Source organism: Suncus etruscus, chromosome 19 (genome assembly GCF_024139225.1).
Source record: "Suncus etruscus isolate mSunEtr1 chromosome 19, mSunEtr1.pri.cur, whole genome shotgun sequence".
NCBI classification, from domain to species: Eukaryota; Metazoa; Chordata; class Mammalia; order Eulipotyphla; family Soricidae; genus Suncus; species Suncus etruscus.
This window is the reverse complement of record NC_064866.1, coordinates 13,948,244-13,963,448: the sequence shown is the minus strand read 5'-3', so window position 1 is coordinate 13,963,448 and position 15,205 is coordinate 13,948,244. Positions and strand designations below refer to the sequence as shown.

Here is a 15,205-nt window from a genome sequence, read left to right as displayed (position 1 = left end):
CATATGGTCCCCAGAGCCTGCCCAGGAGCAACTTAAAATCCAGAAGAAGAAATTAGGTAACTGACTTTCCTCAAAGATTGACTCCCAAAAGGCACACTAATGTATACAAGTCAAAACTATTGTCTTTATAAATAAGAATCGTATGTTTTATATTTATACTCCAATTGTCCCAATGCTATTTCATACATACAGTAAACTCTGGCACTCACCAGTAATACCAGCATATCCATATAGTGCTGTAGAATGGTGAAGTATGTAAGCTAAGTCATCAATCCCTTTCCAATTCAAAAGCAGAATCAATAAATCTGTGGAAAAAAAATAAGCATTATATATGGAAAGAAAGCTACACTTGTTTCTAGAAACACCCTTACCCTCAACAACTCTGATTCCAGATCAGTGTGGCTCCTTGTAAGTAGTCCAAATATGCACTTATCATCAAATTATTTATTTCTGCCTAAAAGTTTCTCTCACCCTCCTTTAAGATGGTGTGAACATTTGACACAGTGCCTTACATATATGTATATAATTATTTGTGGATAATATTATTGAAGAACAAAATTTAAGCATAAATTCCTAGGTTTTGTTTTTGTTGGTTGCACGAGAGATCAAACCCAGGGTCTCTCTCACACATTCGAGGCAAGTAGATTACAAATGGACTACAGGCCTCAGTTTAATTACTGATTTTTCAATCACTATAAAAGTGAAACATATGGGAAAATTTCTAAAAAAAAAATGTACATCATTTAATAGCAAAAAAAATGTCAATATACAAATGGCTAAACATAAAGCTATGGCTATCCTGGAATGAAATTTTGGAATTATTTAAATTTGTGTGGGTGAAGGTTTATATAATAGGTAGGCCTTCTTTTTTTTTTTTTTTTGGTTTTTGGGCCACACCCGGTGACGCTCAGGGGTACTCCTGGCTATGCGCCTCAGAGGCTCACTCCTGGCTTGGGGGACCATATGGGAGGCCGGGGGATCGAACCGCAGTCGTCCTAGGCTAGCGCAGGCAAGGCAGGCACCTTACCTCCCAGCGCCACCGCCCCGGCCCCTGTAGGCCTTCCTTTTAAAAAAAAAAAAATGAGGAGCCAGAGCGATAGAAACAGCGCAGTAGAGTATTTATTTGCCTTCCATGCCAACCCAGGACAGACTCAGGTTCAATCCCCGGCCATCCCATATGGTCCCCCAATCCTGCCAGGAGCAATATCTGAGCACAGAGCCCTAGTGCCACTGGTGTGGCCCCAAAAACAAAACAAAAGAATAAATAAAAGAAACAAAATTTATGGGCATGGAGAGATAGTACAGCGGCGTTTGTCCTTGCAAGCAGCCGATCCCAGGACCTAAGGTGGGTTGGTTCAAATCCCGGTGTCCGCGTATGGTCCCCCGTGCCTGCCAGAGCTATTTCTGAGCAGACAGCCAGGAGTAACCCTGAGCACTGCTGGGTGTGCCCAAAAAAACAAAAAACAAAAAAATTTATAATACAAAACTACCCGCAAATATTTATTTTACCTGATTGCACTATAATTCAAATTATAAAATAAATGAGGAAACAAAACATAAAAACAATTAGCAATTAGCCATCTTCTATACCTCTTGTATCTATTTCCCCTACATGTTTTGGCTGTGCACATTTTTTGCACCCAGTTTACCTACAATTTCATAATATTTTTCTATAGAGAATTAAAAGAATTCATTCTTCTTACAGCTTTATTTAGCAGTTCATTTTAGTCATAGTTTTTTTTCATTTTTAAATGTTTGTGGCTTTCACCTGATTTGCAAAAACCTTTTAAGTAGTGTTTTGTTAGATTTCCAACATGTAACTACTCTTTGCATTGATGTGATTCCTTAACATTGTAAATTAAATTAAATTGAATTGTAAATTAAATTTTGCCAGGGGCCGGAGAAATAGCAATAGAGGTAAGACTGTTGCCTTTCATGCAGAAGAACATGCAGTAAGAACGGTGGTGGTTTGAATCCTAGCATCCCATATGGTCCCCCCCATGCCTGCCAGGGGCAATTTTCTGAGCATGGAACCAGGAGTAATCCCTGAGCACTGCCAGGTGTGACCCCCCCCAAACAATTAAATTTTGCCTTATGATGGCATTTTGTGAGAAATAAATTTCTTTCCACTCATTCACAGAATTCATTCTTTTTGTAATTGACCCATCAAATAACTGAATAGTTCGGTCATTATTTCTATTTAAAATTTATCTTGAAGACTAGAAAGTTGGTTCAAGGTTTTGAACTAAGCACAGAGGCTAGGCAAGACCCCAGACATGGGGGTCCACTAGCACTGCTGAGGGTTACTCCTGAGCACAAAACTGGGAGTGGCCCCCTGAGCACTGGGATGTGACCCCCAAAAAATCAAAAGCCCAAACTGCTTTTCTTCCCTCTTAATATTGAAATTATATGTATATGGTATACAACTTATATGTATATTGGTCTTTGGGTCACTCCTGACAGGCTCGGGGGACCATATGGGATGCCGGGATTCAACCACTGTCCATCATGGATAGCTTTTTGCAAGGCAAATGCCCTACTGCTGGGCTATCTAGCCCCTATATTTGAAATTTTTCAAATATAATTATTTCACTCTTGGTTTATTAAGACAAATCAGGTGGGGCGGGGCGGGGCAAAAAAAAAAAGACAATCAAAATGTCTTTACAAACTGCAGTTAAATGGTGTTATTCTTGCAACAGGAAAACATACTATAGTTGACCCTGGTTTGAATCCCAGCACCACCAGAAGTGATTCCTCAGCATAAATCAGGAGTAAACCCCAAGTACGGGTGGATATGGCCTCAATCCCTCCACTCCCTCCCCTCTTGCCAAATGGCATTGTTCTCAATTTAATTTTCCCTTTGCCTCATCATGAGAGGCTACTAAACCACATCCAATACAATGAAAAACACAGGGCAGAGGACCCTACAAAAAATGTAGGGTAGAGTTTTAGTCTTCATTTGATTATGGCTAAAACCAGCTTGCTTGCTTTCCAAATTTTACCAAAACAATGCAAACCATAGTGATGGCAACACACAGTGAGTTGACCTGAGATCTTGATTCTTTAAAAGAGGAGGACTGTAGTTGGTTAAAAAAAAATGCCATTTTTAATTCATAAATAACACAGTAAGTTCTGGGTTTTAAACAACAACACAGAGTCAAGCAGAAATATTTCAGGTTCATGCTCAAGAGCTGCTAATTTTCCTCGAGGGGCCCCTAAAAGCTACTTCTCAATAGACCAAGTGAAAGCAAACAAACAAACAAAAAGACTGTATTCTTCACATAACTCCCAACTAGTATAAAAGAAAAACAATGAACCATAAATCACCATACCAGAAAAGAGGTAGCCTGAAGAAATAGAAATATTCATTTCTACAAGCGATGACCGACCCCTATAAATATTAAAAAAAAAGAATTCCTTTTAGCACATGGGTAAAGTAAGTTACCTTTTTTGGTCTAAAGTTAAACATAGTATTTAATTATATCCTATAGATTCTCAAAATGGCGGAAGGTTATCATTTGTACAAGGAACCACATGAGCTACTGGTAATAACTGCCTGCATAAATGATCTATATATATATATATATAATAAACTTATATACATGTATATATACATAGGTTTTGTGAAAATAATTGGGGGGGAGGCCCACATATAGCTGTGGTCAGGGCTTACTCATGACACTGTACTCACTTGTGGTGCTTAGGGAATTATGTGGGGTGTCAGGGGATTAATCTGGGTCAGCCTATATGCAAGGCAAGCACTCCCTATACAGCATACTATTTGTTTTGTTTTGTTTTGTTTTGTTTTGGGGCTATACCTGGTGATGCTCAGGGGTTACACCTCACTATGTGCTCAGAAATCGTTCCTGGCTTGGGGGACTATTTAGGACATCAGGGTATTGAACCGTGGTCTGTCCTAAATCAACCACATTCAAGGCAAATGCCCTACCACTACACCATCACTTTGGTCCCACACCATACTATTTTGCCTTAATCTTCATGTCTCATGAAAATAATTTTAACAAAAGACAACTTTAATAAACATGCTGCTATGCAATTTATCTGTGAAAATATTCAAATGAAATTCCAAGTGCTGAGACTGGGGAGAGAGCCTAGGACCTCAGTTTGACCTCAAGGTCTGTATCCTCCCAAAACATTGGGTATGATCCCTGAATCACTCTATGATGACCTGATGGTCCCTATCTCCAGCATCTCTAATCATGCGGCTAAGAATCTTCAGGAATATGTTCCCTGCATACTGCGTGGAAGGGCTGAAAAACAAACAAACAGAACAGAACAGAAAAGACCCTCCAGATACTGGGTCTGGGGATTTCTTAATTTCTTGTTTTGAATCAGAGGCTCAAATACTTCAAACATTTACAAAGTCTACCTCTGATTTTAAAGCCATTTATTAGCAGCAGCAGCAGCATTTTATGAGGACCAATACCATTTGCCTACTTTCAAACAAGTAGGTACCATGATTAGTGTACAAGTCATCTATCTGTTCTTTCTACCCCTTCCCATTACTCTGCTAAACTCTTCATTCCCAGAAACAAACACAAATGATTAGCTCATTTGACTTGCAATAAACACAAATGAAACTGGTACAACTATACTACAAATGGTAAGATTTAACAGGAAGTATGTCTTTCTTTTAAAAATACTTTTTTTTTTTGTTTCTGTGCCACACCTAGAAGCACTTGGGGGCTATATTTTTTTAATAATTATCTTTATTTAAATACCATGATTACAAATATGATTATAGTATGATTACAGTCATGTAAAGAACACCCCCTTCACCAGTGCAACATTCCCACCACCAATTTTCCAGATACCCTCCTCCCCACCCTACCCACACCTGTACTCGAGACAGGCTTTCTACTTCCCTCACCCATTTACATTGTTATAATAGTTTCAGTGTAGTTATTTCTCTAACTGCACTCATCACTATATGGTGAGCTTTGTGTCATGAGCTGCACCGACCAGCCCTCATCTCTCTTGTCTCTGAGATACTGTTAAAAAATGTCTTTCATTTTTCTTAAAACCCATAGATGAGTGAAACCATTCTGCGTTTTTCTCTTTCCCTCTGACGTACTTCACTCAGCATAATAGATTCCATGTACATCCATGTATAGGAAAATATCATGACTTCATCTCTCCTGACAGCTGCATAGTATTCCATTTGTGTATATGTACCATAGTTTCTTTAGGCACTCATCTGTTGAAGGGCATCTTGGTTGCTTCCAGAGTTTGGCTATTGTAAATAGCGCTGCATGAATATAGGTGTGAGGAAGAGATTTTTTGTATTGTATTTTTGTGTTCCTCGGGTATATTCCTAGGAGTGGTATAGCTGGATTGTATGGAAGCTCAATTTCCAGTTTGAGAAGGAATCTCCATATCACTTTCCATAAAGGTTGTACTAGACGGCATTCCAACCAGCAGTGAAAAAGAGTTCCTTTCTCTCCATATCCCCGCAAGCACTGCGTGTTTTCCCATTTTGTGATTGTGTGCCAATCTCAGCGGCATGAGGTGGTACCTCATAGTAGTTTTGATTTGCATCTTCCTGACGATTCTTTTCATGTGCCTTTTGGCCATTTGCTTTTCTTATTTTACAAAGTGTCTGTTCATTTCTTCTCCCAATTTTTGATGGGTTAGATGTTTTTTTCTTGTATAGTTCTGTCAGTACCTTGTAAATTTTGGATATTAGTTCTTTATCTGATTGAGTATTGGGTGAATAATTTCTCCCACTCAGTGGGTGGCTTTTGTATTCTGGGCACTATCTCCTTTGAGATGCAGGAAGCTTCTCAGCTTAATATAGTCCCATCTGTTTATCTCTGTTTTCCACTTGTTTGGAGAGTGCTGTTTCCTCCTTAAAGATGCCTTTAGTCTCAATGTCATGGAGTGTTTTACCTACATGTTGTTCTATATACCTTATAGTTTCAGATCTGATATCAAGGTCTTTAATCCATTTGGATTTTACCTTTGTACATGGTGTTAGATGGGGGTTTGAGTTCGCTTTTTTGTAAGTGGCTAACAGGTGTTGTGCCAACACCACTTGTTTACATGCTCCATTTAGGATTTCTTGCTCCTTTATCAAAAACTAGGTGGTTATATGTCTGAGGAACGTTCTCTGAGTACTCACGCCTATTCCACTCACTGAGAGTCTGTCTTTATTCTAATACCATGATGTTTTTATAACTATTTCTTTGTAATAAATCTTAAAAATGGGGAAAGTAATGCCTCCCATATTCTTTTTCCTAAGGAGTGCTTTAGCTATTCAAGGGTGTTTATTGTTCCAAATAAATTTCAGAAGTGTTTGATCCACTTATTTGTTTCTGTGCCACACCTAGAAGCACTTGGGAGCTATATTTGGGGGGGTCCACACCCAGCGACACTCAGGGGTTCCGCCTGTCTATGTGCTCAGAAATCGCTCCTGGCTTGGGGGACCATATGGGATGCCAGGGGATCGAACCATGGTCCATCCTAGGATAGCGTGAACAAGACAGATGCCTTACCACTTGCACCTCTGCTCTGGCCCCACTTGAGGGCTATTTTCAGCTCAATGCTTAGGGAACTATAAAATGTTGAGAGACTGAGCTCAGGGCTCCTGTGTGTCAATCAGGTGTTCCAGCTCTATCTAGTCATCATTCTTTACCAATTTTAATCCACAAATCTCCAGGAAAAATAGATAAACTTAGAATTAATTATAAGATCAAAGAAAATGTATAACTATATCAAACAATTTACCAGGGAAATTTGACAAAGACAAAAATCTGCTCAGTGGATCAAATCTTTCTCAGGAAATTTACTTCTCCAAATACCTAGTTCTAATGACAATCATGTAATTAAAATAAAACTGGAAGGCAGGGCCAGAATGATAGCACAGTGGTAGGATGTTTGCCTTGCACGTCATTGACCCAGGTTCAATTCCTGCCATCCCCCATCGTCATCTGTGCCTGCCAGGAGCTATTTCTGAGCACAGAGCCCCTTGAGTTCGGCTGAGTGTGCCCACCCACCAAAAACACCTGGAAGGCTTAATAAAGGTTAGAAATTATTGAGCTAGGGGCCCGGAGAGATAGCACAGCGGCGTTTGCCTGCAAACAGCCGATCCAGGACCAAAGGTGGTTTGGTTCAAATCCCGGTGTCCCATATGGTCCCCGTGCCTGCCAGGAGCTATTTCTGAGCAGACAGGACAGGAGTAACCCCCTGAGCACTGCCAGGTGTGACCCAAAAAAACACAAAAAAAAAAAAAAAAAAACAAAAAAAGAAAGAAATTATTGAGCTAAATTGAGGCCAGAGATTTTTCCTTACATGCAGTCTATCCAGGTTCTATCTGCAGCAATCCATATAGTCCCCCAAACATTACCAAGAATGATTTCTGAGTGCAAAGCCAGTAGTAACCCCTGAGCAAAACCAGGTGTAGTTCACCCCAAAAAAATCCTTTTGGCTAGATTATGAAAAACCTGAACAATGTATAAAATATACTTTAAAAAATATCTTCTCAGACTGGAGTGAAAGGACAGCAGTAAGGCATTTTGCCTTGCACATGGCCAACACAGGACAGGACCCTGGTTCGAATCCCAGCATCCCATATGATCCCTGAACCTGCCAGGAGGCAACTTTGGAGCACTAAGCCAGGAGTAACTTCTGAGGGCTGCCAGGTGTGACCCCAGAAACCAAAAAGAAAAAAAAACAACCTTCTCAATGAAAAAAATTGATACTGGTATGTTTCATATGGGCACAATGCCATATTGTTGAATAAAACACAGCACTGTAGTGAATGGAGGTGAACAAAAGACCTCATCAAACCTTTCTCTTCTTTGTTTTTGTTTTGGGGTCACACCCAGCAGGAAATCTTTCTCTTCTAAGGCTCTCATCCACCACATCCCTATGCAATGCTGTCTCAGAACATCTTCTCTCAATAACTACATTGAAAAACTATCCTAACAGTTTAAAGTTGGGGAAATTAATTCCTCCCATATTCTTTTTCCAATGATTGCTTTAGCTATTCTAGGGTGTTTATTGTTCCAAATGGAATTTCAAAAGTGCCTGATCTACTTCTTTGAAGAATGTCATGGGTATCTTTAGAGGGATCACATTAATCTGTACAATGCTTTGGGGGAGTATTTGCCATTTTAATGATGGTTAATCCTGCCAATCCATAAGCAGGGTATGTGCTTCCATTTCTGCGTGTCCTCTCTTATTTCTTGCAGCAGAGTTTTATAGTTTTCTTTGTATACGTCCCTTCACATTTTTAGTCAAGTTGATTCCAAGATATTTGAGTTTGTGTGGCACTATTTTGAATGGGGTTGTTCTCTTAATTTTCATTTCTTCCTTATTACTATTGGTGTATAGAAAGGCCATTGATTTTTGTGTTGTTAATTTTGTAGCCTGCCACCTTGCTATATGAGTTTATTGTTTCTAGAAGCTTTTTTGTAGAGACTTTAGGGTTTTCTAGGTAGAGTATCATGTCATCTGCAAACAGCAAGAGCTTGACCACTCCTAGGAATATACCCTAGAAACACAAAATAAAATACAAAAATCCCTTCCTTACACCTATATTCATTGCAGCACTATTTACCATAGCAAGACTCTGGAAACAGCCAAGATACCCTTCAAACAGATGAATGGCTAAAGAAACTGTGGTAATATACACAATGGAATATTATGCAGCTGTCAGGAGAAATGAAGTCATGAAATTTTTCTATACATGCATGTACATGGAATCTATTATGTGAGTGAAATAAGTCAGAGAGAGAGAGAAAGACGCAGAATGGTCTCACTCATCTACGGGTTTTAAGAAAAATGAAAGAAATTCTTGCAATAATAACTTTCAGACACAAAAGAGAAAAGAGCTGGAAGTTCCAGCTCACCTCATGAAGCTCACCACAAACAGGGTTGAGTTTAGTTAGAGAAATAACTACGCTTTGAACTATCCTAATAATGAGAATGTAGAAGGGAAATAGAAAGCCTGTCTAGAGTACAGGCGGGGTTGGGTGGGGAGGAGGGAGATTTGGGACATTGGTGATGGGAATGTTGCACTGGTAATGGGTGGTGTTCTTTACATGACTGAAACCCATACACAATCATGTATGTTATAAAGTTGTTTAAATAAAAAAAAAGAAAAGAAAACTATCCTAACAATGTGAATGATTGAGGGAAGTAGAAAGCCTGTCTAGAGTACAGGTGGAGGTTGGATGGGGAGGAGGAGGATTTGGGACACAGGTGATGGGAATGTTGCACTGTTGAAGGGGGGTGTTCTCTACATGACTGAAACCCAACTATAATCATATTTGTAATCAAGGTGGTTTAAAAAAGATAATAATTTTAAAAAATTAAAAAAAAACAAAAAAAATCTTAAAAAATGAACATCTCTCAACAAAGCATTTTAATATAATACCAAGAACAAAATAACATTTTTGCCTTTTAAAGTGACATTTGATTTTTTGCTGAGAATCATCTTGTATTTTTGCTAACTATATTTTCATTTCAAAGTTTCTCATGTGTGACTAATTTCCATTTATTTTCCAGGCTTTAAGAAAACTGGTTGAGGGCAGGAGAAGTAGCGCTAGAGGTAGGTGCCTGCCTTGCAAGCGCTAGCCAAGGAAGGACCGAGGTTTGATCCCCCGCATCCCACAGGCTCCCCCCCAAGCCAGGGGCAATTTCTGAGAGCTTAGCCAGGAGTAAACCCTGAGCATCAAATGGGTGTGGCCCCCCCAAAAAAAAAAAACAAAAAAAAAAAAAAACTGGTTGGTAAAGGTAAATTTAGTTAAGTTATCAGTAGATATAACTATGCGGCCTATCTTAATAGCAATAACTCTTTTCTGCTCAAAACAGTGCCTACAATAACTTGTTTAGTTTTACTACATACACAGTGTGAATATTTTTATGATTATCAGAGTCTCTTTGTTCTGGATAATAATTACAACATTAAGGCAAATGGTCCATCTTTGGACTCAAACATAAATGTGCTTAAAACATCCCTGCTGAAATGAGTTTGAACACAAGCATTTTTAATAAGTCAATATGCTTCCTGCTTTAAAGTAAGAGCTGTTCTTATTAATAATAAACATTAAACATAAATCAAGTGGACTATATTGGAGAGAATAACTTACCAAAGTGGATCAGCTTTACACTCATCAAAAAAAAGAATGTACAGGCTCAAAATCCCAACTGCTGAAGAATGGATTGTAGACAACACCCTGAAAATAAAGCACACATGAGGATTTTAGATCTTGTGGGGGTTTTGTTTGTTTGTTTGTTTGTTTGTTTTGGGGTCACACCCAGCTGGTGCTCAGGGGTTACTCCCAGCTCTGCTCCTGGCAGGCCTTGAGGGGGACTATATAGAATGCTGGGATTTAATCCCACTATCCATCCTGGATTGGCTACGTGCAAGGCAAACGGCCTACGCCCTACCGTTGTGCTATCTATCCAGCCCCTGTGTTTGTTGTTTTTATAGTATACCTTACACTCTGTCAAGACTTGGAATGTCTCCAACATATTAAATCTGGACACATTTTCAATAAATTACACCTGCTGGAGTATATTACTCCCTAGAAATGTAAAGGTCACAGCTTCACTTTGGAACTAAAAAAAAAAGCGATGTCCCCTGGTTTATTATTTTCTGCTTGAATACTGGTAAATGAATCAATCACTGGTAAAAGTCTTATAGCAGAAGTATATAATCCAAATGATCCAAATGACAATATTTTTTGCAGACAGTAAAAAGTACCACTGTTCTGGGCTCTATTCCCAAACTGGGTGTAAAAATTTGAAATTAACTGGAAGATTAGGAATATCATAAAAAGAGCAGGAGCGATAGCAAGTGGTAAGGCATTTGCCTTGCACACGGCCAACACAGAACAAACTTCAGTTCTAATCCCAGCATCCCATTGTCCCCCAAGAATTCCAGGAGTAATTGCTGAGCGCAAAGCCGGGGTTACAAAAACAAAAAAAAAAAAACAAAAAAAAAGGAATACCATAAGAGATACCTTCCACATCAATTAATTTTCAGTTCAAAGCCATAAAGCAAAATTTAAATGAATCATGAAATAAAGATGAATTACTTGAGATTTTTGTTTTTAAGTATACCTGCACCACTGTGCTTGATTTTTATACCAAGTGTGTATATTATAAAAAAAAATTCTGGGGCTGGAGAGATAGCATGGAGGTAAGGGTTTGCCTTTCATGCAGTGAGGTCATCGGTTCGAATCCCAGTGTCCCATATGGTTCCCCCCGTGCCTGCCAGGAGCAATTTTCTGAGCATGAAGCCAGGAGTAACCCCTGAGCACTGCTGGGAGTGGCCCAAAAAACTACCAAAAAAAAAAAAAACACTTCTGAAAATAGGGCTGGAATGGTGGCACAAGCAGTATGGCGTTTGCCTTGCTGGCGCTAGCCTAGGATGGACTGCGGTTCAATCTCCCAGTGTCCCATATGATCCCCCAAGCCAGTAGCGATTTCTGAGCACCATAGTCAGGAGTAACCCCTGAGTATAACAGGTGTGCCTCTCCCCACAAAAAAACCTCCACTTTCTTAAAATATATTAAGGAACACAAATTTCCACAGAGAGGCAATTTTTAAAATAAACACTTGAGTAGAAGCAAGATCCAGGTGTTTTCTTTTATAGAAGAAATAAAGTTTAAATGAAAATTTTGTTATATGTAGCTTTACCTTGTTAATTATAACTCTACATTACTTGAATTCTATGACATGTTACTTAGAGAACTGTCTATAGGATATTGTACATTCACACACAAAAAAGGTGACAAGTAACATTCTGTACCTTTTCATTAAATAATGGATGAAAATGGGAGAGCAAAATTTTGCCTCCAGAAATAAGTGGGGCACAATATTTTAATTTCTGTAACAAATCCAAATTTTCAAAAGTGATATGTGCCAACTAAAACAGATCAGTGACATATTACTGACTAGCAGTTTGATATTAGAGAATCTTTTGTGATCTAAAAAATGAATAGCTGATTTAATAGATTATGTGAATCTAAACAAAAGAAGCTTACAAATTACATGAATATGATCAATTTATTTTTAAACAATCATGTTAAGTCAAACCATATTTTTATTGTTCAAATTTCTACTGATAAGTATGTAATTCCTAAGATACAATCACCAGATACCCTTAGAAAGTGTGACTAACCCATTATATCTGGTTTACAATTCTAGAATTTATATTATAAGCACACACTTACACAAATAATGTTTCATTAAACACAGCATAACAAAATGTACCTATCTTTTTTTTTTTTTTTTTTTTTGGTTTTTGGGCCCACACCCTGTGACGCTCAGGGGTTACTCCTGGCTATGCGCTCAGAAGTTGCTCCTGGCTTCTTGGGGGACCATATGGGACGCCGGGGGATCGAACGCGGTCCGTCCTAGGCTAGCGCAGGCAAGGCAGGCACCCTTACCTCCAGCGCCACCGCCCGGCCCCAAAAATGTACCTATCTTAATACAAAATAAAATAAAATGGCTCCATATAGAGACTGAGATACCATATAGGGAATAAAGTGTTTGCCTTGCATGCAAGATCCCTGTTTCTCCTTATCAACAAAATACATGGTATCCTGAGCACCATCAGAAGTGGTAATTAGGGGCCAGAGAGATAGCATGGAGGGTAAGGCATTTGCCTTGCATGTAGAAGGACGGTGGATTGAATCCCAGCATCCCATATGGTCCACCGAGCCTGCCAGGAGTTATTTCTGAGCCTAGAGCCAGGAGTAACCCCTGAGCACTGCGGGTGTGACCCAAAAACAAACAAACAAAAAAAAGTGGTAATTGCCTGAGCAAGCAATTGCTTGAGTAAGCCCAGAGCACCATCAGGTGTAGCTCAAAAATACAAACTTGTAAATAATCATACAGCCAACTAGCTACATAAAAATCTCATTAAAGAATCAGAGCAATAGCACAGGGCATTCGCCTTGCATCGTGGCCAACCCAGGATGGATCTGGATTTTATTCCCAGAATCCCACATGGTTCTCTTGAGCCTGCCTGGAGTGACTTCCTGAGCACAGAAGCAGGGATAACCCCTCAGCGCTGCCGCGTGGGGCCCAAAAACCAAAATAAATAAATGTTTAAAAAAATTTTCATGAAAGAAAAATATATAGCTCTTACTTGTTTTAGTACTAGGAATCATTAAACTTTTTTCTTTAGGAAAAAATATTAGAACTTTTTGTTCCTCATACTCAGATTTCAAATTCTATTTTCTGTTGAAATGTTATATAGAAAAAATGAGAAGAAATGCAAGACCTGAGGCTGATAAAAATGGCATTACAACTTATTATAGTATCTGAATGAAGCACTGTCATGAGAATGTGGAGAATCAAATACCTTTATTTTTACATATTAGTCATTTATAGTCTCTGAATTTATAAACTTGATAGTAAAAATTTTACATTTTCTTCTTCAAATAATATTTCCTAGCAAAGTAAAATATGCATTCTAAAGCATTGCATATATTTAAAACAAACCAACAAAACCCAAGATAATTGAATTTTTTTTCAAAGAGGGTTCACAGCGGTAGCAACCAACCCAGGACAGATGGTGGTTCGATTCCCGGCATCCCATATGGTCCCCCAAGCCTGCCCAGGAGTGATTTCTGAGCAAAGAGCTAGGAGTAACCCCTGAGTGCCACTGGGTGTGACCCAAAAACCATAAATAAATTAAATAAATAAATAAATAACAGTAATTTACATTTTAAGAAAGAACAACCATTTTAGAATAACAACTTAAAGTTACATTTATTTTGTTGTTGTTGTTTTTTTTTTTTTTTTTTTGGTTTTTGGGCCACACCCTGTGACGCTCAGGGGTTACTCCTGGCTATGCGTCAGAAGTTGCTCCTGGCTTCTTGGGGGGACCATATGGGATGCCGGGGGGATCGAACCGCGGTCCGTCCTAGGCTAGCGCAGGCAAGGCAGGCACCTACCTCCAGCGCCACCGCCCGGCCTATTTTGTTGTTTTTTAGGGGCAGTCACACCCAGCAGTGCACAGGGGTTACTCCTGGCTCTGTGCTCAAAAATCGCCCCCTGAGGACTATATGGGATGCTGGGATTCAAACCACCGCACTTCTGCATGCAAGGCAAAAATGCCCTACCTTCATGCTATCTCTCTGGCCCTAAAGTTACATATTTAATCATACATAAATTATAAGCATATATAAAGCTCTTACTAATATTACTACTGATACCACTTGCAATGATATGAACTCATTCTCGCAAGTATGTCAGAGTATAAAACAATTGCACTTGACTTTCCAAATTTCCCCAAGGGAGAAGTAATCTTAACATCTTACATACATAAAATTAATTTTATTAGTCCCTTAAAAATATCTCTTAAAATACTTTCATTTCCAAAAACAGGGTACTTTTTAGCCAATTCCATTTCATGTCTTTACCTTGAGTTCCATTCAATCTTCTTTTGAGGGCTGAGCTTATTAAAACCTGTAGAAATTTTTGCTGAAAACCGAGAACTTACAAGATGGAAAAGGACTTGAAAGGTGAAAAAGCTGGTAATCATAGTAGTGCAGATGACCTGTGCTCCATCCATATTTTGTCAACCTGTTAAGAGAAGTGGTAGTTATAAATGGCTAAGGATAAATCTATTATTAATTTTTTAATTTTTAAAAGAGCACATAGAAGCTGGAGTAATACTATATAGCAGGTAGGGAGCTTGCTTTGCACATGGTGAACCTGGGTTTGATATCTGGCTCTTCATGTAGTCCCCTGAGCCCTCGAGGAGAGATTCCTGAGTGCAAAACTATGAGTAAATCCTGAGCACTCAATATATATATTGTTTTTCGTTTTGGGTTTTTGGGCCATACCCAAACAGTGCTCAGAGGTTACTCCTGACTCGGCGTTCAAGAATAACTCCTGGCAGTGCTGGGGGGGGGGAAGGAACCCGATGGAATGCCAAGGATTGAACCCAGGTCAGCTGTATCCAAGGCAAGTACTCTATCTTGATAGTACTGTACTATTACTGTACTATTACTCTATTACCCAAAAGTAAACAGGACTTTATAAGTGTTTTTTTTTTTGGGGGGGGCACACCTGGTAGCACTCAGGGATTACTCCTGGCTCTGCATTCAGAAATCACGTCTGACAGAATTGGGGGGCCATATGGGAATTGAATCGAATTGGGACCTGTCAAGGTTGTCTGCATGCAAGGCAAATGCCCTACTGCTGTGCTACTACTCAG

At 39.1% G+C, this 15,205-nt stretch overlaps 1 protein-coding gene across 1 annotated transcript in view; it reads right to left on the bottom strand.

The window, feature by feature from the left end:
• TLCD4 (TLC domain containing 4) overlaps positions 1-15,205 on the bottom strand; it is a 59,853-nt gene that overhangs the window by 14,111 nt on the left and 30,537 nt on the right. Inside the window, exons 2-5 of the mRNA XM_049766031.1 lie at positions 14,406-14,568; positions 10,116-10,202; positions 3,333-3,391; positions 210-305 (exon numbers count right to left, since the gene is read on the bottom strand). Of these exons, the coding sequence (XP_049621988.1) occupies positions 210-305; positions 3,333-3,391; positions 10,116-10,202; positions 14,406-14,557 (394 nt within the window). The 5' untranslated portion in view covers positions 14,558-14,568. The remainder of the gene's footprint in view (positions 1-209; positions 306-3,332; positions 3,392-10,115; positions 10,203-14,405; positions 14,569-15,205) is intronic.